This window comes from Suillus fuscotomentosus (genome assembly GCF_016647785.1).
Source record: "Suillus fuscotomentosus strain FC203 chromosome Unknown F5891scaffold_88, whole genome shotgun sequence".
Lineage (NCBI taxonomy): Eukaryota > Fungi > Basidiomycota > Agaricomycetes > Boletales > Suillaceae > Suillus > Suillus fuscotomentosus.
The window spans coordinates 170,366-190,260 of NW_024539600.1; the positions used below are offsets into that span (position 1 = coordinate 170,366).

At 48.3% G+C, this 19,895-nt stretch overlaps 10 protein-coding genes across 10 annotated transcripts; 4 read left to right on the forward strand and 6 right to left on the reverse strand.

Moving 5' to 3' along the window:
• Positions 1-954: 954 nt before the first annotated feature.
• Positions 955-1,960, forward strand: F5891DRAFT_1281854 (uncharacterized protein; the record flags this gene model as incomplete). The annotated part of the gene is made up of 6 exons (XM_041370504.1): positions 955-979; positions 1,043-1,131; positions 1,182-1,199; positions 1,252-1,332; positions 1,388-1,582; positions 1,637-1,960. The coding sequence occupies 6 exons, from the start codon at positions 955-957 to the stop codon at positions 1,958-1,960; spliced, it is 732 nt and encodes a 243-aa protein (XP_041219497.1).
• Positions 1,961-2,711: 751 nt separating this feature from the next.
• Positions 2,712-4,507, reverse strand: F5891DRAFT_741204 (Alpha/Beta hydrolase protein). Its single transcript, XM_041373051.1, has 7 exons — positions 4,364-4,507; positions 4,234-4,310; positions 3,755-4,175; positions 3,649-3,708; positions 3,430-3,592; positions 3,288-3,376; positions 2,712-3,240 (listed from the first exon to the last, which is right to left on the reverse strand). The coding sequence occupies exons 3-7, from the start codon at positions 4,032-4,034 to the stop codon at positions 2,840-2,842; spliced, it is 993 nt and encodes a 330-aa protein (XP_041219498.1). The 5' UTR covers positions 4,035-4,175; positions 4,234-4,310; positions 4,364-4,507; the 3' UTR covers positions 2,712-2,839.
• Positions 4,508-4,839: 332 nt separating this feature from the next.
• Positions 4,840-6,289, reverse strand: F5891DRAFT_962289 (citrate lyase beta subunit; the record flags this gene model as incomplete). Its single annotated transcript, XM_041375890.1, has 10 exons — positions 4,840-4,899; positions 4,950-5,074; positions 5,123-5,183; positions 5,241-5,318; positions 5,366-5,475; positions 5,526-5,541; positions 5,595-5,825; positions 5,883-5,978; positions 6,030-6,169; positions 6,223-6,289. The coding sequence occupies 10 exons, from the start codon at positions 6,287-6,289 to the stop codon at positions 4,840-4,842; spliced, it is 984 nt and encodes a 327-aa protein (XP_041219499.1).
• Positions 6,290-6,487: 198 nt separating this feature from the next.
• F5891DRAFT_1064447 (CwfJ C-terminus 1-domain-containing protein-like protein) lies at positions 6,488-9,396 on the reverse strand. The gene is made up of 8 exons (XM_041363056.1): positions 9,126-9,396; positions 8,738-9,073; positions 7,876-8,685; positions 7,657-7,827; positions 7,509-7,599; positions 7,240-7,454; positions 6,793-7,190; positions 6,488-6,735 (listed from the first exon to the last, which is right to left on the reverse strand). The coding sequence occupies exons 1-8, from the start codon at positions 9,327-9,329 to the stop codon at positions 6,576-6,578; spliced, it is 2,385 nt and encodes a 794-aa protein (XP_041219500.1). The 5' UTR covers positions 9,330-9,396; the 3' UTR covers positions 6,488-6,575.
• A 108-nt stretch (positions 9,397-9,504) lies between these two features.
• F5891DRAFT_962284 (pre-mRNA splicing factor) lies at positions 9,505-13,364 on the forward strand (the record flags this gene model as incomplete). The annotated part of the gene is made up of 10 exons (XM_041375889.1): positions 9,505-9,649; positions 9,704-10,885; positions 10,938-11,385; positions 11,425-11,543; positions 11,596-11,729; positions 11,779-12,069; positions 12,128-12,505; positions 12,563-12,904; positions 12,961-13,222; positions 13,258-13,364. 10 exons carry the CDS (start codon positions 9,505-9,507, stop codon positions 13,362-13,364), a joined length of 3,408 nt encoding a protein of 1,135 aa, XP_041219501.1.
• A 299-nt stretch (positions 13,365-13,663) lies between these two features.
• Positions 13,664-14,618, forward strand: F5891DRAFT_1064450 (OSCP, subunit 5 of the stator stalk of mitochondrial F1F0 ATP synthase; the record flags this gene model as incomplete). The annotated part of the gene is made up of 4 exons (XM_041363057.1): positions 13,664-14,049; positions 14,091-14,282; positions 14,334-14,436; positions 14,486-14,618. Coding segments are annotated over exons 1-3 (580 nt in total), but the record flags the coding sequence as incomplete, so codon positions are not given.
• A 219-nt stretch (positions 14,619-14,837) lies between these two features.
• Positions 14,838-15,093, reverse strand: F5891DRAFT_897071 (uncharacterized protein; the record flags this gene model as incomplete). The annotated part of the gene is made up of 2 exons (XM_041373386.1): positions 14,838-14,877; positions 14,942-15,093. Coding segments are annotated over 2 exons (192 nt in total), but the record flags the coding sequence as incomplete, so codon positions are not given.
• Positions 15,094-15,202: 109 nt separating this feature from the next.
• F5891DRAFT_1064454 (DUF427-domain-containing protein) lies at positions 15,203-15,908 on the reverse strand (the record flags this gene model as incomplete). The annotated part of the gene is made up of 5 exons (XM_041363058.1): positions 15,203-15,423; positions 15,476-15,536; positions 15,592-15,648; positions 15,797-15,834; positions 15,864-15,908. Coding segments are annotated over 5 exons (222 nt in total), but the record flags the coding sequence as incomplete, so codon positions are not given.
• Positions 15,909-16,215: 307 nt separating this feature from the next.
• F5891DRAFT_1064461 (mitochondrial carrier domain-containing protein) lies at positions 16,216-17,862 on the forward strand. The gene is made up of 6 exons (XM_041363059.1): positions 16,216-16,352; positions 16,413-16,529; positions 16,595-16,869; positions 16,985-17,153; positions 17,202-17,499; positions 17,551-17,862. The coding sequence occupies exons 1-6, from the start codon at positions 16,310-16,312 to the stop codon at positions 17,588-17,590; spliced, it is 942 nt and encodes a 313-aa protein (XP_041219505.1). The 5' UTR covers positions 16,216-16,309; the 3' UTR covers positions 17,591-17,862.
• A 1,075-nt stretch (positions 17,863-18,937) lies between these two features.
• F5891DRAFT_1256868 (uncharacterized protein) lies at positions 18,938-19,895 on the reverse strand (the record flags this gene model as incomplete). Its single annotated transcript, XM_041370039.1, has 2 exons — positions 19,717-19,895; positions 18,938-19,665 (listed from the first exon to the last, which is right to left on the reverse strand). The coding sequence occupies exons 1-2, from the start codon at positions 19,868-19,870 to the stop codon at positions 18,938-18,940; spliced, it is 882 nt and encodes a 293-aa protein (XP_041219506.1). The 5' UTR covers positions 19,871-19,895.

Sequence of the window (19,895 nt, forward strand, 5' to 3'; positions counted from 1 at the left end):
CAACAGGTGGACAATGTCCATATATAGCATTCAACCTCCGTTTTTATGATTAGTAAGCCTGTAAAGCAGCTGCCCTAGGGATACATCCTGTCTGGATAGTGGACAATTAAACTGAATGATGTATCGGAGTTTCTGGCTTATAGTACAGTATAGATACATCTTTATAACAGTATAGGCTGAAACGAGATATCAAAATGTTTAGGAGCCTGGCATGGACGGCCAACGGAAAACTTATCTCCGGTTCATATAACCGGATTAGGATATTGGACACAGCGACTTGGCAGGTGCCGGTGATCGCCAATCTGGAAGGTGGTCAATGTCACACATCAGGGTGAACGATATTTAAAAGAGGTTTATATGTTGTACAAAATGTGAAGACAATATTTAATATTTAAACTGACATAAAGATGGGTGCACAACTTCAAATTTTGGTGGTGTTTTGTGTGTCATCCAAAATATCAAATATTCACAACCATATTCCCACAGACAATATGTCAACAAATATAATAAATATAATCAGATTTTCCATGTCTGCTTCAATTTAAAGTTTGATTCTTACATAAAACTTTGGAGAAAACTTGAAGTTTTGCCAAAGCTTGACATTTAAATCGAGTTTTAATGTCATGTCATCTGTAAAACTTCAAGTTTTCTCCAAAGTTTTACATGGAAATTGAACTTTAAGTTGAAGCAGACATGAAAAATCTGACTATATTTCTTATGTTTGTTGACATATTGTCTGTGGGAATATGGTTGTGAATATTTGATATTTTGGATTACACACAAAACACCACCAAAATTTGAAGTCGTGTACCCATCTTTATGTTAGTTTAAATATTAAATATTGTCTTCACATTTTGTACAACATATAAACCTCTTTTCAATATCGTTCACCCCGATGTGTCATCACCTTGAACGATTGCTTGTATGTGCATCCATCGATAAAACAGCGCGTCTATGGAATCTCGACACAAACCTCCCAGTTGGTCCACCCCTCCGACACGAAGATGCTGTGCTCTGCGCAGCCCTTTCCGCTGATGGAAAGCTGCTAAAAACGGAAACACGTATGTGTGGGACATTCAAGCCATCCTCAAGGAAGATGGCCTTGAAGCCCTCCTCCAACCACTATCTAATGTGAATTTCACGGTTCTTTAGTAGACACGATGCTAATCTCCCATTTGCAGGTCCCAGCTCGAATGAACGTACGTAACATGTTTCTTGGTCTTTTTAACCAAGTTAAGATCGTCACTCTAGAGCAATGCTACTCGACGTCCACCTATCCAGGCCCGTCGAATACCACCAGCCTTTTTCGATGGCCTACAAAATGGCCCCCAGGTGAGTCGTCTGCTTTTGTTTGATCAGTTCTTGTTCTGACTGTATGTATTCTCAGTCATCCGCAACACGTAGTACCCATCGTTCTCCCGCTCGCAGCACTCTGGCACCTCTTCTCAAACATTTTTTATCCCTTTTCCACCACTCTCACTCGAATGTTGATGAAGCAACCGATCTCCAGCAACGCCCAAGGTGGTCGATCCTCTCTCGTGGTCCTCGTATCGTCGAAGTGGCTGCAGTAAAGGACAGAGAGGTATACATCTTTGCGTGCACTTCCCATCGCCATTGTCTAATCATTTCTGTTCAGGTTATATTCACTGCTCCCCCACCGCCAGAAAAAACGCAGCAGCAGACCCAATCGCACGCCCAGGAATCATCTACGACACAGCCTGCTCCAGGTACTAATCCTACTACACCACGTCGCAGATACCCACTACCCGTCCGATTATTGGCTCATCTCGTGCTTTTTTGTTGCTGTGCATCACCTCAGCACGCTAATGAAAATGCACAACGAACACAGCAGCAAAGCCAAGTCCATGCCCAGGCGTCATCATTACAGACTCAGTCTACTGCCGCCTCGACATCCGCTCCTGCGACTATTCCTACCGCGCTAAGCGCAGCAAGCGCGTAGCCACGGCCCCTCCTATGGCGGACTCATTTCGTTGTCTCTTCTACTGTGCAACTCCCCCACACGCCGATGGACATTAATACTGGTACACTATTTCATGTTTGCTTCTAGTTCTTCAGTGGTCTAATCTCTTCATATCGTTTGGCAACTACGTACATCAATCATGATTACTCGTCATGAAACTCGTGCAATGCATCGTTCGACAATGTCAACCGTTGCAAGAGGAACATTTAAAAAAAATCAGTTTTATGGTCTGTGACCCTACGTCGGACATAGCCCTATTCGAGTGCGGAGTGCTTGCTCTCGGCTTTCTATCGTAAGGTAAGAGGAATATTAAGACGTCGACTAGCACGGATGATGGTTCATTGTCCTACACAACCCATTCCCCGTCCAGATCTTCATTTCGCAACTCGATCTCGTCACCTAACTAGGAGAATAGTCAACGCAGGGAAGATTCGGCAAGAGAATATCATCGAAAGTAGCATGCTTTTGCTAACCGTCGTCTTCGATGAATGTTGTATACGGTAGCCTAATGCGCATCTGCCTCGAATCATGCCCGTAGTAACATCTGATCGGTCTCCTCTGGCACGTATATCGCTGTTTCCAACTTTCAGCGCAGCGTTCATCCCAAAAATCTGACGCAGCGCTCTTGGCTCTTGGGTAAACCTTCACCTCTGCATCCACTCCTGATTCCACGCCATGCGCGATTTCTTAACTGCAGTTCACAGACATGTACGCAGACTGGACCTTGGAAAACAAACCATCTTTCCGAAAGACAATGACAAGGCTGTCTTATAATATAACTGCGGCCCTTGCATGTCTTCGCATTCAGTGTAATCGTACACAATCCACCACTATTCTCTGTAACATCCATATCAATACCTATGCCGCGTTGAAAGCATCTCCCACAGCCTTGATGGCGTCGTCAGCCTGCTGCTTCCCAACTTTCAGCGCAGCATCCATCCCAAGAATCTGATGCGGTGCTCCTGGGTAAACCTTTGCCTCTACCTTCACCCCAAGCGACTTCAACTTCTCGCCATACGCAAGCCCTTCATCTCGCAGAATATCAAGTTCGCAGACGCTAACGAATGCAGGCGGGACCTTGGCAAGCAAAGCATCCGACGCGAAGATAGGCGAGTTGTCTGGCTCTGCCCAGGTCGCAGGGTCAGGAAGGTACATGTTGCGGAACCACATCATCCGCCCTTCGCACAGCCAAACGGTGTTCTGGCACTCTTTCCAAGACGGATATCTCTCGTCGGTGACGGATGCCGTGTTGTCAGTCACTGCAAGCTGGTAAGGGAGACGGACATGTGCAGTGCTCTGTGCTTACCAGGCACAATCAACAGCTGGAAGATGATGGGGATGGGAGGCGTGAGTTCTTGCGCCTTGAGACATGCGATTGCAGCTAAATTGCCGCCGCTGACAAAAGTTATGTTTCATCATGGATTCACACGGGATGGGACGGTACGCACCTGGATGACCCTCCAACCGCGATTTTGTTCACATTCGCGTTGAACTCTGCCTTCCCGTTGTAGTAAATGAATTTCAACGCATCAACCGTGTCCTCGACCGCTGCAGGATATGGGTCCTCAGGAGCCAAGCGATAGTCCAGAGCCACCGAAACGCAGTTGTTATCTTAAACGCAATTAGTAAACTCCAGTCCGACAACGGTCTTCACTGTCCGACCTCACCTTTGCATTGGCGAGATATGAATGAGTTCAAAGTATCGATACTCCCAAGCGTCCATCCACCTTAGGATTCTCAGCTGAAATCTGCCGAATAATCATAGACCGTTACCTCCATGGATATATAACAACACCGGCCACCCTTCTGCAGGAGGAGTTCCTTCAGGTATGAAAGCCCGAATCTTGCAGTTCTGCAGACTGATATCTTTGACAGCCCCGACTGTCCTAATAGGCGAGCCACCTGGGATGTAGGGTGCCTTCCTGATATCCGGATGCCAGGGGATCGTGTGCGGGGGCACGCGGTGGGCTAGATGGATATTATGGAACGCGACGTATTCAGGGTCGAGGCGGGGAAGAATGTCGGGGTGGATGGCGGAGGGAAGGTCTGACATGGTGCTGGTAGGACTCAGGATGATAAGGTGCAATCAAGCAAGGTAGTTCCGTGAAGCCAGTACTTGAATATCGCATTCTCGGTGATGACACTTATGACGAGGACACATGACCTGAGATATAATTGGCCAAGATAAGAGTTTCTAGGTGGGAATTAGAGATACACCAAAGGTCTACTCGCATTTGATCTTGTTTACTAACCATCGGAAGACCGTTCCTTCTTTATGGATTTTCGGTCACATGTCGCAGCTCCAGAGCATGATTGATTAGGTTGCCACCTAAGTAAGATCAAATTACGAGCAGTGGCAGAAAAATAGGAAGTTTGTAGAACCGGCATCCATGTTCCCTCACAAAAAGCAGTCTAAGAAAAAGAGGAGTGATAACTTGAGTCTGATGTCGCCAAGTTAAACTCGACCGAAAGTTGGTCCAGGTCGCTTTCCAAGAACTTCACCATCACAACTGCGTTGATGCAGTATAGGAGCATATCAGCTCTCGTGTGTGATCCATAATTGGAAGAGAGGAAAACGGTATTTTCTGCAGGTTACAATGTTGTCTGTTGCACACGAGTCATCAGTGCCGTCGTTGAGGTTGATCAAAATGTGAGCGTATTACCCCAAAGATACAATCAATAGACGGATCATGATGAGGGGAGCGAATAATTCTAGGAGGCTAGAAAGCTTGCCGATCTGTGCGACGATTTTTCCAAAGACTACTGCCGGTGTTTTGCAGGGTGCTTACTGGCTGATTGAGCAAGATGCTGAACAACATACCATTCACTGCACCTGAACACGATACATTATTTTGCAATTAACCTACACTAGGAATCTCCAAGCCAGCTGCCTTAGCGACTCGAATAATATTCTCAGCCTGGCCAATGTATCAGACACTTTACTGAATAAGAAACCGTACGGACCCACCTGCTTCAACATCGGAGCGTCGATCATCTCCTTACCACCCCCCTCCATCTCTAGGCCAAAGGCGCCCTTTTGAGATGAATGTGCAACTTCCATTTGGTGGAGAATCTTTGCGGCGCGAAGAATTTCTACGCGAGGACGTCGGTCACAGTTAAATTTGGATGGAGATGACGCACCCTTCTCCGTAGGAACAAATGTCGAATGAATGGTATCAACTTGTGTGGGGTGGATAGCTTGCTAGAAACGATAGTCATGTTCAGTATGTGTCCCACTTCAAATCAAGACAGTATTTACCTTCCCGTTGAAACCAAGCCTCCGGCCATCTTCGCATTCGTCTTTTAGATAATTAAGGTCTTTGTAGTTGACACAGACCTATGATGCTCGACTTTAGTTCAAACATGGCAGTGGAATCCACGGACCATATCTATGGCATCCAATCCGAAAGCCTTGGCAGCAGTTGCAATCTGGGAACGTACATATAGAAGCTCAAGCCTCGAAGGCGTCCGCACCACCGAAGTATCAGCACAATCTGTATCCAAATAAGCTTTCCACTTGTGCCCGAGTAGAAAAGCACTATACAGTCTTCTGCTGCAAACTACAGACATATTCCATCAACTAACTAGGAACACTGATAAAGAAGAAACATACGAGTAGAGCGCCCAACTTCCCACCAACATCTGGGCCATACTCCGAAGCCCAAGAAGCAATCTCCCCGAGATTCCATGCGCTGCGGGCGCTTTCGACACTCGCAATGATTCGTATGGGGAATGACGTGGAGGTTCTGGCCCGTGAAATTCGAACGGCTCGCGAGACGTGATGAAGGTCGCGGGCGGAGTGGATCTTGGGCAGTACGAGTGTTCGGACGAAAGGTGACTTGAGCTAGGTGACAGGCAAAACTTGAGTAAGATATGCATGACGGGGATATCGAACACCTACGATTTCGGATATATCGTTCTCAAAAAAAGGCATAGTAATGTCATTTAGGCGGACAGCGATACGCTCGGGGTGCGGAAGCTTGTGCTCTGGTGTGCGCTATCCAAGCGTCAGGCCCAAGATACGGAGAATACGAATGTGCCCACGTACGCTTAGGAACGTACTCAGCCGTTGTCTTGCACTGTCCTTGTCGTGAAGAGAAGGCGGTACGCTGTCCTCGAGGTCGTATATGATGATGTCGGATGGTGTGCTCAAAGACTTGTCCAGCATCCGGTCAGACGACGAGGGTACTGGTCATCATTCAGCTTGAAATCTAGGTCAGACGTGCATGTCTATAGCATACCGTATAGATATGACCGACGAAGCGCCTGGTCAGTCTTGCCATTACCAGCAGTACTCAGTGTACGCATGCACATAGAGCCATATCTCCGAGTCAGGCTCCCGCACACGGCTATACGCGTAGGTGATGCTAGTTGCATTAACAGCATCGACATCGCCACGTTCTGAGGCCTACTACAACAGCTTATTCGATGTTGGAGGTTCCGCCTGAGTAAAGTTGGACTTTAATGATCAGGGAGCAATCAGGGAGTATATCCGGTTCTGACTCATGTGACGAAGAAATTCACAAGCATTTACTATATACGATATCAATGCAACACGGTGACAACAGAATAACGAACAAGGTCAACGAATGAATCACGACTTCCCAATCAACCCTGTCCAATCAAACTTCTCATACATCTTCTTGAACCTCTGTATCCGATCCTTGTTATGCCGATAGTCAACCCTCCGTGGTCGCATCCACCGACGTGGATCAAGATCCAGCACATTCCCAATAATCTCTCCCGCAAAATATCTGCAAGTAAGCACCTTCAGCAACCAATCATCAAGCATGCAAAAAACAAAGACACACCCCGGAAAATCCCCACCGCCTTTATCCCCTTCATCTAACGCCCCATCCTCCTCACCAGTCGCCGCAGACTCTCCTGTGCCCTCAATAACATGCCCGTATCCCTTCTCCCCTTTATAGTCAAACTGCACCATGAAATATGGAAGGTTCGGCACCATCGCGCGTCTGAACCCCCCAGGCCGCGCGGAAAAATCGATAACCTTCTTATGTGTCGACCACTCTGCTTCAGATGCGAGGATGCTCTCCTTGAAGTATGCTGGAATATCGTCGTACTTGTCCCATGTGAGCGGTACACACTCGATGGAGGTATGCTTTTGCGGTTTGAGAGAGATGACAGTTTCGTAGAAGATGACTCCTTTGTCTTCTTCAGCGAACATGCGCATAACGCTTTTCATGAAATTCTATAGGATGTGTCAGTATGCTTGTATGTAGAAAGTGGTGGTTACGCACTCGCACTTCGTCCCAGACGTCATCATCAGCCTCCAGCATTGTAAGGTGATGTTGTATAGGTACGATGAGACAATGTCCGTCTAGAAGTTCCTCATTCAGCGTACAAGAGAGGTAGGCTTGTGTGCCCATCGCCACAACAGGTGCTTTTGGAGGGGAATCGTCTTCACCGTAGCAGAACTGGCATGTTGCGAGGGCTTTTTGAGTCCGTTTGTAGTCTGATCGGGAGAATTGTTCGGAATCAAGAACTAAGATAGAGGATGCAAACCTACCGTGAACAGCAAACTGTCGTTTCATTGCGTCGGTTCGCATCTTTTGCCGCCCAAGTCGTTCCGCATTATCGTCCATGTAGTCAAGATCATTCTGTAGATAGTATTATGAGTGTCAGGAGGAGCACAGAAGTTGTTAGAACTTCCGCACCTGAAACTTGCCATCTCCCATGATGGCCTTTGCGAATTGGGCATCCAAATTCTTTTGGTCTGCCATTCCCGCTCCAAATCGCTCCTGCCTAACCATTTCTCCCAGAGTGATCTCATCGTCATCAGCGTTATACCTGAGAAGTTCTCCCGTCTTCGCATCACGCGTTTCAAACTAACCAGCATATAGTCAGCGAGATGGTATTGAAGAATGCAAATTTACCTTCTCTTTCTTCCTCTTGTTACCGGGCCCCTTCTCTGAGTCATCCTTGCCATGACCAACATCATACATTCGTCCTCTGGCATCCAATGTCGGTAGCACTTCCACGTGCGTCCTGACTCCTCCCTCCTCACCATTCGCCCGTCTCACCTCTGCTTCGTACTCTTCTTCAAGTGTCTCAGCGTTCGGCGCATTCATCAATTTTGCACGCAGAACCTGAGCTTGTAACTTGTTCAGCGATGAAGGCGACATGGCACGACGTGTACTTGTTGACGCCATAGACGGTGTCATGACGTTCGGGATTGGCGTATGTGACTGTGCGAGTGGCGATGCAGCCTGCGATGGCAAACGTAAAGAATCGAGACGCCGGTTCGCAGGCGGATTGGTGGGGGATGGCGTGGATGGGGTACTTCCTGTTGGACCTGATCCAGGACGTCTGAAGGACGAGCTACGCGACGAAGCGCCGCTCGCACCAACATCAGTAAACATGAACCGTTTCTCCCCGCCAGTCTCCCGCCCTCGACCTCTCTCGTCCTTCCGTTCTGAACGCTTGCCTTGACGTTCGTCAAGGATGCGCCGTTCTTCTTTGGCTTCTTCAAATGCTTGCAGCGTACCAAAACGTTCGAGCGCAACTTCTTCGATGGGTTTGTTTTCCTCTTCTGCGGTCTCGTATACGCGCCGAAGACGCATCATGCGCCAATTAGAGCCTGGGCCACCAGGGGTTGTGACCTTTGGAGGTGGGGGAGGTACATCATTATCGATTGAACGTCCAGTACGGATGTCTTGGTTGAGTTCTTTAGAACTGATTTTGATCTGGAAGTATATTTTCGGCTTATGTATGAAGACTGAAGGAGTGGTACTGTACCTTGTCAGGATCAGCTTTGTCAGGTCGTGGTGGTCGCTTGCGTTCGGTGCCAAGAGAAGAAAAGAAGTCGACGCCTCCGGCAGGTATGCGTTGGCTCGAAGAGGATTCGCCGTAGTCCTCTGTAAAAGTCTCGTCTCCTGTGGGTAACCCCTGGGCAGATGGCCTCGACAAATTCAAAGGTTCTGCAATACCACCAGATGGCATGAGCATCCATTCGTCACGTTGTAGTCTCGTTTCCGTTGTCAAATTAGGTGGCAGCGACGGGTCTGCCTCTCCGGCAGTTGCATGACTCGTGATCTTCAGGCTCTCTGCAGTTGGAATATCCGTTGCGAGAAGCTGATGAGCAAAACATGTCAGCGCCACGTAGGCAAGACAAATACGTACTCACCCGTTCTCCGTCGTTGTCGATGTTCTTCTCGACCCACATATCATCTTCGTTGGCGTCATCGTCCGTGATGTTGACCTCTTCTGTGTGAGACTTGCGTTTGTGGGATTTGTGCTCGGACTTGTGTTTTTTCTTGCTTTTGTGATCATCCTTGTCTCTACTACGTTTATGCTTGGAAGTTGAGTGTCGTTCGCGGCCGTCTCCCATCTTGTTCGATGTCGAGCACGGTGACGACACTTCGGACGAGTCTACAGATCAACAAGATACCAAATTTGGTAATTTTGTGGCGAAAGCGTTTAAGCACGAATTGACATATTTAGTAGTGTGACATTGTCGTGGCTTCATATATGTAACAGCTAAACCTTGTCACATCTAGAGCCTTATGTCGAGCGACCTTCACCGTTTCATCAGCGATAACTGTGTTAGGGTAACGTCCGTTCCCCCCGCCATATACACCTCACCTGATATCGCTTTACAGCTTTTTGGTCTTGCAGACCGGAGTATCATCGACTTCGTACAGGCTTCGGGTATGACCCATTCCATATGTTTCCACTTGTCATTACTCAAATGTTGTCTTCTAGCATCGACATCAAAAACGCCAGACGCTCTATTCTCCTCTCTCACTGCTTCTGGCCTTCCAAACACACCCGACGCACATGTATTCATCAACGAGCTCTTCTCTCGCGTCCCTAGGAAAAGCAAACACAAGTCTTCAGCAGACCATACCCGGAAGCAAGCTGAGAAGGAGGCGAAGGCACTGAATGCCCGCAGGTTTGAGTTTTTGCTTGAAGATGAGGCTACCCCTGGTGTTTCGGAGTTGAAGGGGAAGCGGAAGGAGGGAAGTAGCAGCAAGGAGAAGCACAAGGAGGACAGAGGAAGCGGTAAGGAGAAGCGTGACCGGCATCTGAGGAAGAGAGAGCACGATAGCAGAGAATGGGAAAGCGATGAGGAAGAGAAGTATCGGAAGCGACGGAAACCAGACGATGTTGAAACCAATGCGGATGAAGAAGCAATGGACATTCCAGAGGATGAGGATGAAAGAAAAGAACGAGAGCGAGTACAGGATATGAAGGAACGAGATGCGTTTGCTGAGCGGGTGCGTGAAAAAGACCGGGAAAAGACAAAAAAGGTCGTCGAGGATCGCTCCTCTCGTAATGCAGGTGCGGCGGCCGAGGCTGCACAACGTCGACAACTTGCAGATGACGCTGAAGCACGGACGCATGCACTTCCTTCACTGCGGTTGCATTCTCGGCAGGAATACCTAACCAAACGTGAGGTGCAGCAAATTGAGCTCCTGAGGAAGGAGATCGCGGACGAGGAGGCCTATTTCCATGGAATGAAGGTCACGAAGCAGGAGCAGGAGGACTTGGAGCGTAAGAAAGAGATTCTGCGGCTTGTCGAGGAGCGTCTCAAGATCAACGACAAGTGGGATGGTTACATGCTACCTGAAGACTACATTACGGAGCAGGGCAAAATCGACAAGGAGAAAAAGCAGAATGCACTTTACAAGCGATACGAAGAGGCCAAACCCAAGGATGACCAGTTTGTCACAGATGTCGACCAGTGGGAGGCTAGTCAAACGCTGCACAGCACATTTCGGACGGGCGCTATGGACAAAAGGGAGGTCCCCGACGATTACGAGTACGTGTTTGATGAGAGCCAGACCATTAAGTTCGTCATGGACCAGACGCTCAAGGGGGAGGGAATGATGAGTGCCAAGGACAAACTCTTGCACCAACAAATTCAAGAGGCTGAAAAACGAGGTTAGTACATAACTTCCCTCTCTGGTAATGGTATCTGACGGCTTTAATCCAGCGCAAACCATCGATGAAACTCGCAAATCTCTGCCAATATACACATACCGAGAACCACTGCTGGAGGCCATTAAGGAACATCAGGTGCTTATTGTCGTCGCCGAGACCGGCTCAGGCAAGACAACTCAACTTCCGCAGTACCTGCACGAAGCCGGGTACACAGCCAATGGACAGAAAGTGGGTTGCACACAACCTCGTCGTGTGGCTGCAATGTCCGTAGCGGCGCGCGTTGCTGAGGAGATGGGTACCAAAGTTGGGTACGAAGTAGGCTATTCCATCCGGTTTGAGGACTGCACGAGCGACAAGACAGTGCTCAAGTACATGACGGACGGAATGCTCCTTCGAGAGTTTCTGACTGAACCAGACTTAGCCGGATATGCAGCACTGATTATTGACGAGGCACACGAGCGGACTCTGAGTACGGACATTCTTTTTGCTCTCGTCAAGGTGTGTGGTGCTACTTCTCACGGTTTGCTTTAGGTTCTGAGGGGCTCTGTTTGTCAGGATATTGCAAGATTCAGGCCTGAGCTGAGATTGTTGATCTCGAGCGCGACCATGGATGCTGAGAAGTTCAGCGAGTACTTTGACAATGCACCGGTATTTTATGGTGGGTAGCTATAGTTTGCAGATGACAAATGTAATACTAATGTTGTTCGCAGTCCCTGGGCGTCGATACCCGGTCGACATTCATTACACGCCACAGCCAGAGGCCAATTACCTGCACGCAGCCATCACTACCGTCTTCCAGATCCATACAACACAGCCCAAAGGCGACATCCTTGTGTTCTTTACGGTGCGTGCCAGATCCTCATTACTGCATCGTCCTGCTCACTCTTATGCAGGGCCAAGACGAAATCGAAGCAGCTCAAGAAAATCTGCAGGAGACGGCTCGGGCGCTCGGGAACAAGATCGCCGAGTTAATCATCTGTCCAATTTACGCCAACTTGCCCAGCGATATGCAAGCCAAGATCTTTGAACCAACGCCGGATGGCGCAAGAAAGGTCGTGCTCGCTACAAACATCGCAGAGACGTCAATCACTATCGAAGGTGTGGTCTTCGTTATCGATCCTGGGTTTGTCAAGCAAAACTCGTATAATCCTCGTACTGGCATGTCTTCCTTGATCGTGGTTCCGGTAAGTGATGACGCTGTATTATCTTTGTGCTTACAACTCATTTCACTGTGCGTCCCAGTGTTCTCGTGCATCAGCCAACCAAAGAGCAGGCCGTGCAGGTCGCGTGGGGCCCGGCAAAGCCTTCCGACTATACACGAAATGGGCGTTTGCAAACGAGCTCGAGGAGAATACCGTACCTGAAATTCAACGCACGAACCTTGGAATGACTGTCCTGTTACTGAAATCACTCGGAATTAACAACTTCATGGACTTTGAGTTTATGGACCCACCTCCGGGAGAGACGCTTATCAGGGCACTAGAGCTGCTCTATGCTCTGGGGGCATTGAACGATCGTGGGGAGCTGACGAAACTGGGTCGACGGATGGCAGAGTTCCCTGTTGATCCCATGTTATCTAAAGCCATCATTTCTAGCGAAAAGTACTCGTGTACTGACGAGGTATGGGCTTCCATATCTTGAAATAACATGTTGATGCTGACGCTATCCCATCACCAGGTATTGACCATTATAGCAATGCTCTCTGAATCCTCGTCGCTGTTTTATCGTCCCAAAGATAAAAAAATGCATGCAGACCAAGCACGTCAAAATTTCGTTCGCACAGGAGGAGATCACTTCACATTGCTCAACGTCTGGGAGCAATGGGCCGATACGAATTATTCGCAACAGTTCTGCTACGAGCAATTTTTGCAGTTCAAGAGTCTTAGTCGGGCGCGGGATATCCGGGATCAACTTGCTGGGCTTTGTGAACGTGTTGAAGTCGTTATTCAGAGTAATCCGAACGCAAACGACGTCAGCCCTGTGCAGAAAGCTATCACGTCGGGGTACTTTTACAATACTGTAAGTCGAATAATTCGTAGTCGACGCATGAAAGTATACTCATGCAACATTCTCAGGCCCAACTCCAGAAGAGCGGCGACTCTTACCGGACGCTGAAGACGCATCACACCGTATATATCCACCCCTCATCAAGTCTTTTCCAACACCAACCGCCCGTCAAAACGGTGCTATATTATGAGCTTGTTATGACCTCAAAATCATACATGAGGCAAGTCCTTTTTTCGACAAACCATATGCATCTAATCGCTTTGCTCCCCATCAGACAAATCATGGAAATCAAGCCGTCATGGCTAATGGAAGGCAAGTACTATCATTCGAGTTGTCTCCCTCATAATGTTAATGACACCTTTCAGTCGCTCCTCATTATTTCAAGGCTGCAGACCTGGAACAGCTGACCACTGGTGATAAGAAGTTGCCCAATGCAAAAGCGGTTGGTTCGTCGGGGGCAGCTGCTTCATGACGTGCTCCCTTTCGGTAGTGGTCCATGCTGAACTACATTTGGTATTCCCTCATCATGATTCGTATGTGCTCGATAGTAGTAATTTTGCATCGGAGTTGTGGGTGTATTGCCCAGGATCACTTGGCTTGTGGTCTGCATACACCATCGACTTCGTGCATTCCCACCATGCCGCTGACCCACCCTCACTCTCGACCGATTCCTTCTGAACTTACGAATATAAGTTAGGTTAGCTTTAGAATAAGAATAATTTAGGCTATGCATTGAAAGTGTTCTCGACACCTTCAGTGTTTCCTCTGTAGAATCGTTTGATCAGCGGAGACGCCGGGTTGAGCTTTTCATTTCAAAGCCCGCACTTTCCCGATACTTACAACCTCGGAGAAACACATCACCAACACCTACCATGTTGTGCTCCTCGTTCCGCTCAGCAACCGCCTCCCTGGGTCTGGGACGGCGAGCAGTTTCTACAATTGCTCAAAAGTACTCCAAAGCTGTTTATTCGGCTGCTCTTTCGAAATCACCGCAAACGCTCACCAAGGTCCAGTCGGAATTGAACGCCATCTCTAATGTCATCAAGGAGGTGCCCGACCTCAAAGCGTTCGTCAGCAACCCAACGCTATCTGCCAAGGATCGCTCTGCGGGCCTCGCTGTCATATATTCTCGTGCAGAAGGCTCCAAGAAGGAGCCTGTCTCTGACATAACAAAAACTTGTTCGGTGTCCTGTCGGAGAATGGTAGACTCGGAGAGACGCAAGGTGTTATCGAGGGGTTCAATGAGCTGGTTGCAAAGTACAAGGGAGAACTGGAAGTTGTTGTCACGTCTGCTACTCCTCTACCCAGGGATTTGTCCTCCCGGTTGGAGACTATCCTCAAGCAGTCTCAGACAGCTCAGCAGGCAAAGTCGCTGAAAATCTCCAACAAGGTACCTCAATTTTGTTCATAACCTTTTCAAGTCAGTTTTAACGAGTTTTAGGTGAACCCGTCAGTCCTCGGCGGTATTGTAGTGGACTTCGGCGACAAGAGCATTGACCTCAGTGTCTCGTCGCGTGTCAACAAGCTCAACAATGTTCTGCAGCGTGAGTTTCCCTTGTCTCTACATAGTTCAATGGCTGATTCCTTGCACAGAATCCGTATAGACACGCATCTCATAGAGGAGATTGCCGGTGGCCGGGATTCCCCAACCTCACAAAGAAAAGGAAAGCTTAGTCGAGTATTTCTGTTCTTACCCAGCCAATACAATCGCACTTTAGAAAACATGCCCCTCGCAAAGCTGGTATTGAAATCTTTGCTGGACATCGATAGTATGAGGTTGACGTGCTCGAGTAACTGATCTACATGCAACGGATCCAAATGTCTTTGGGTGTCTCTGATCCCCGAGTGAACTCAAGTCGCAAGATAATTTACTACAGGGTTTTCTCAATAACGAAATTTTCCAGTGACGCGCTACCTACCATAGTGGCTTCTGTATTTGCTCCCCATCAGCCTCAGGGCTGAGTTCCGCAGCAACAGTCATGAACCTAAGTAAACATGATAAGCCCCATCAATCAAGATGTCACGGTACAGTTCAAAATCAGGACTTACTGTGCAGCATGTGTACCAGCCAGAACTCTCATGGCGTCCAAGTCTGTCTGAAGTTGTTCAAAGAGGTCTGCTGTTTGCCCGACAGCGCGTGACATGTTCTTCAGACTAGCTGCGAGTTGGCTATATAGCCTGTCTTTCGCCTGAGTTGCATTCATGAACGCAAGCGAGATCTGACACTCTAAGCCGCTAATGGTGGTCGAAAGAGTTCACGTGACAGGTAAGGAGACCGCTTATGCAAGCGTACGCCGTAGATGGATGGCGGCCAAATATTCATTCATTCGCGAATTTAAACAGACGCAGGTACCTTCAGTTAGGCCTCCAGCAGCTCCCTATGATACTTCGGCTGTCAGGGCCCTCCAAAGCGCCTCTTGACTTAGGGTAGACTTTTGATTCTTCGAGTCTGTATAATTACATGGATACAAATATGCAGCACTTGCTGTGAAAAATGATTTCTTTCCCTTTCACTCAATAGTTACTTTATTCTGAAGCCAAGCCATAACGTTAGAGCGGAAGAACCCCATGAAGATAGCCTGCCTTGTAGAACGCAACATGATCCTTGATATGCGATGCTTTGGTTTTTGGATCCACGTAGTACCTTTGGATGATAACTTAGCAGACCAGTCCGGCCTGGCAGATACACTTCGACTTACCATGCGATATCTTTCACATTGTCACCATGAATCTGTGCAGAATAGTATGACGCTGTCCTTCAGGAAGATTCCGTCAAAACAAGTTCAGCGCTGAGCAACAGTCGACGGACCCGGGATGCTCACCCTTTCCCAAGCACACTCAGTGCTGACTCGGAGCACTTGAAGTTAAATGTGCATCAACATTATATCAACGATACTGCCTTACCTTGTATCTGAGGAAGCGAGGAGTGAGTTATTGACAGACTCAGGGGGAAGTAATAGTTGCCTTCCACCATGACAGGGTTTGAGTGCTCGGCAAGTATTTCGTCTCTGTAAGTGCTTTTACCATGATTTAAATTTAACGTTTATGGGCGCTGTGATTAAGTTGTGTTAGCCTGAGATAGTGTTTAAGGTTGGGCCAGCTGCTAGCGATACGGCACCCTCACCGTGTCAATGGCGCAGGCACTTACATGCCAGGTAGTTCCAACCTATACTTATCAGTATACAAGATCCGGACCAGTATTGTTGTAAGTAGCTGCTGTGCCGTGGAGTAGCAAGATCAAAGTCGGAATTTGGTGTCGTTGGACAAGGCCGCCAGTTAGTAGATGACTCGGCAAATCCGGTGTGCAAGGTGTCGGCTCATAGTGGGTTGGTCAGACTCCTCCCTTCGGTATATATATTGACCACGCCAGCATAAGTCTAACAGCGCTTCGAGCGACCCCCTTTGTGGGGAAGAGATATGCAGACGCGAAAAGCAAAATGGACCGCAAACAGCATGATCGGTGCGCTATAACTACTGCATACGCTCCATTTTCTGAATAATATCGGCTTTCCGCATACAGCTGGTGCTGGAGGTGGTCTGGTTGCCAGCATCGCGACCTGTCCGCTTCGACGCATCAAGACCAAGTTACAAGCGCAACGTACAGTCCAAGGGCAGCAGGGTTATCAAGGGGTCCTCGGTATGTTCTCCGGTCCCTCATCTCCGTTCTCATCTCCCTTATCACACCTGACACCCCCCCTGCAGACATCGTGAAAACAACCCTCAAACATGATGGAATACGCGGCATGTATCGTGGTCTTGGCCCCACAATCTTGGGGTATCTTCCAACAATGGCTATCTACTTTGCGATATATGACGGGATTAAGACGCGCTTCGGAGAACCTCCGCTGGGCCAAGTGCCGAAACATGACCGAGTATACCCTGCTGCACAAACTAAGGGCTACCAGCCCGTGATGCGCGACCACCCGTGGACCCTCCACATCCTTTCCGCGATGATCGCCGGTGCTGCGAGCACAACCGTACCAATCCACTATGGGTCATCAAAACACGTTTCATGGTATGAGTTTTTCGTTCAATATCAACTTCCTACAACCCAATTCACGAACTTGCCAACCCGGCTCATGCATGCGATAGACACAATCAAGACGAGAAGTTAGATACCGACATACCTTCGATGCAGCTTTCGCAATATACCGCACGGAGGGCATCCGCGCGTTCTACCGTGGGCTCCTACCCAGCCTTTTAGGAATATTTCATGTAGCCGTCCAGTTTCCCCTATATGAAAAGCTCAAGATATGGGCCCGTGAGTAGCAGTTACCTATTCTGCATCACAATTTTGAAAGAAATGCAGAGGGTGACTCCGATGAGCCGCTACGGAGCGACACAATATTGCTATGTTCTGGCATAGCGAAGATGGCTGCATCCATTGCAACGTATCCACACGAGGTTGTACGCACACGGCTGCAGACGCTCCGATTACCAATAGCTGAGGATGCATCTTCGGACGGCATGGTGAAAACACATGCACGCCGCGGAATCATTTACATAACACGCAAGATTATTCAGAAAGAGGGCTGGACGGGTCTTTACAAAGGTCTTTCAGTCACCCTGTTCCGAACGGTGCCAAATAGTGCCGTTACACTTTTAACGTGCGTTAAAGACCGTAGCATAACCTCACTCTCCGTTGACATAATTGCCAGATATGAACTGCTCATGCGTCACCTTACGGTTCAACAATGAGATATAATTGCACCTATTGCGCAATTGTATATCGGCATTCATCTGCCTCAACCTAAGAGGAAACCGCTTTTTTGAATACGATGAGTTCAAGACTGCATTTAGAAAGACCTTTTCATGTATAGATTTATAACTCAGTGTATAATATCAATATCATCGTGAGCGCATTCCTTTTACCTCGGGTATCATTCGCCTTCCTTTGCTCCGTTCCTTCTGTTGCAGTAATATCTGTGCTATAATCGACGTTGTAATTGGCCGGGGCCACATAGCTTTGCTTGGCGTCCTCCCACTTGAAGATGCGACCATGACATTCTCATACTTTGCCAGCGGACAGTGTGTGTGTTCAATCAGGATTAGGTTCAAGTTCCACAATAAAATAGAATGATGCGCCTCTTTCCCTTTCGTTAAGCGAGGGTTCCATTTCAGACGCACCCTTTATCCGGCGTGTGTATGTGAAGAGAGCGATGTAAACGTACACCCTTGCTGTTCTAACCGGGTATTTCCCGAAAAAGAGAACTTGTATGACTGAGAGCACCAATACCAAAGAAATAAAAGCCATACCCCGATCCAGTCCAAATCAAGGAGACGTCCGTCTCCCTTCCGTATAAGATCCAGACCGATCAGACTGTATACGCGATGTTTGTGATCGTTTCATCATCATCATTATTAAAGGAGAATCTGCCTAGTCATATGGTAACCCAGATGGCATATATGGTCAACAAGGTTTTGGCACGAGCAAAAAAAGAAAAATGAGGACTGTAAAGATGTATGAGAAAGCGTTCGAAAAATCCAAGTGTGCGTCCGTCCTCCTGAGTAAGGAGCGTCCGTCCCAGCTGGCATGGTCCACATGCATGCCGAAAATTGATTGTTGGAAAGAGCGTAAGCAGTTTGAAGATGAGAGGGCATGTGATTCGTGGGCGGCATACGGGCAGGGGTGGGAAGACGTGACCCGTCAAGTATATGCAATCACAGCTGTGGGTTGCAATATATGGGTGCAAGGAGTGGCAGGATGGTGTCCGTGGGGAAAATACAGGGCAAGTGCTGGGAGTAGGAGCAGGGTAGGGAGTAGGAGTCCGAACGAAAAGTCTAGTGCGACTACCACAAATTACCGAGGACCACGATAACAACGGATGTATGGTAAAAAGCCAGCCTTGCAATGAAGGAAAAAGGTGCGGTGGAATGGAAAAGCGAAGGCTACAGAAGTGGTGTGATGCGGGTTAGAAAGTGCGAACTAAACGGCGATGAAGGTGGGACAACAATATGAGGGCTGCGAAAGGTATCCGAAAAAATATACAATCAACGTTGAGAGGTCGAAAGTGAAATAAAGTAAAGTAAAGCGCACAAAAAATCCTAGTGATCTTGCACTGTATCACCAGTCTCACTTAGAGTTTCCACTTTAACTCCCCGTGATGAACTGACACTTCGTATGTCTCGTCCTTCTTCTGCTAATTCACGACTCATGATCGCATCATCTCTGTGGTCCTCGGCCTCCTCAACAGTGGGCCCTGCAAAATCAGGTTTGCGCAATGCTTTCCTAAATGCATCCGCCATGATGGCTGCATCGGCTCCTGAAAATGGACCGGTGTCGCCTGCAGAGTGGGCCCGTGAGATATCGGATGCACCATCCGGAGATACGATCGATGCAGGCCGATGCTGTTCTGATGATGTCCGGCCAGCCACCGCACCTGCTATCCCAGCCCCCAACAACGGTAGTTGAGGAGAGTTGGAGTTCTGGGCATTGGCCATCATCGGAGACGAGGAACCTATGGACCCTCGATTCGAGAGCTGTCCACGTCTTCGTAGACGGCGCACGATTAACCAAATCAAGACACCGCCAGCTACGATGGCGAGAAATCCGAGTACCACGATGACTGCTATTGCCCAATGAGGAAAAGGTGGACTTGAGTTGTTTGACTGAACATTTCCCGATGGAAGCGACGATGTCCCAGATGCATGTGATAAAGACGCTGATGACAGAGCAGCCGCAGATGACGATGCGGCGGCGGCAGATGACGACGCGGCGGCAGCAGATGACGACGATTGCATAGACGAAACAACAGCATCTGCATATGTAGTTTCTTCACGAACATGTTAGTTGGGACATAATAGATTGTGCGACACAGACGCACGAATAGCCAGGAACGTTGGATTTGTGGTGTAAGTGCCATTGTCCAGACCATTCTGATTGGTCACTACCCAATAAAATGGGTATGAGAAATTCTGCCCTGGCGTCCATGAAGTGCCTTTGCTTCCGAACCAAGTATCATTCACTTCTGCATTCATTTCGCCTGCACTAGTGGTCGGATTT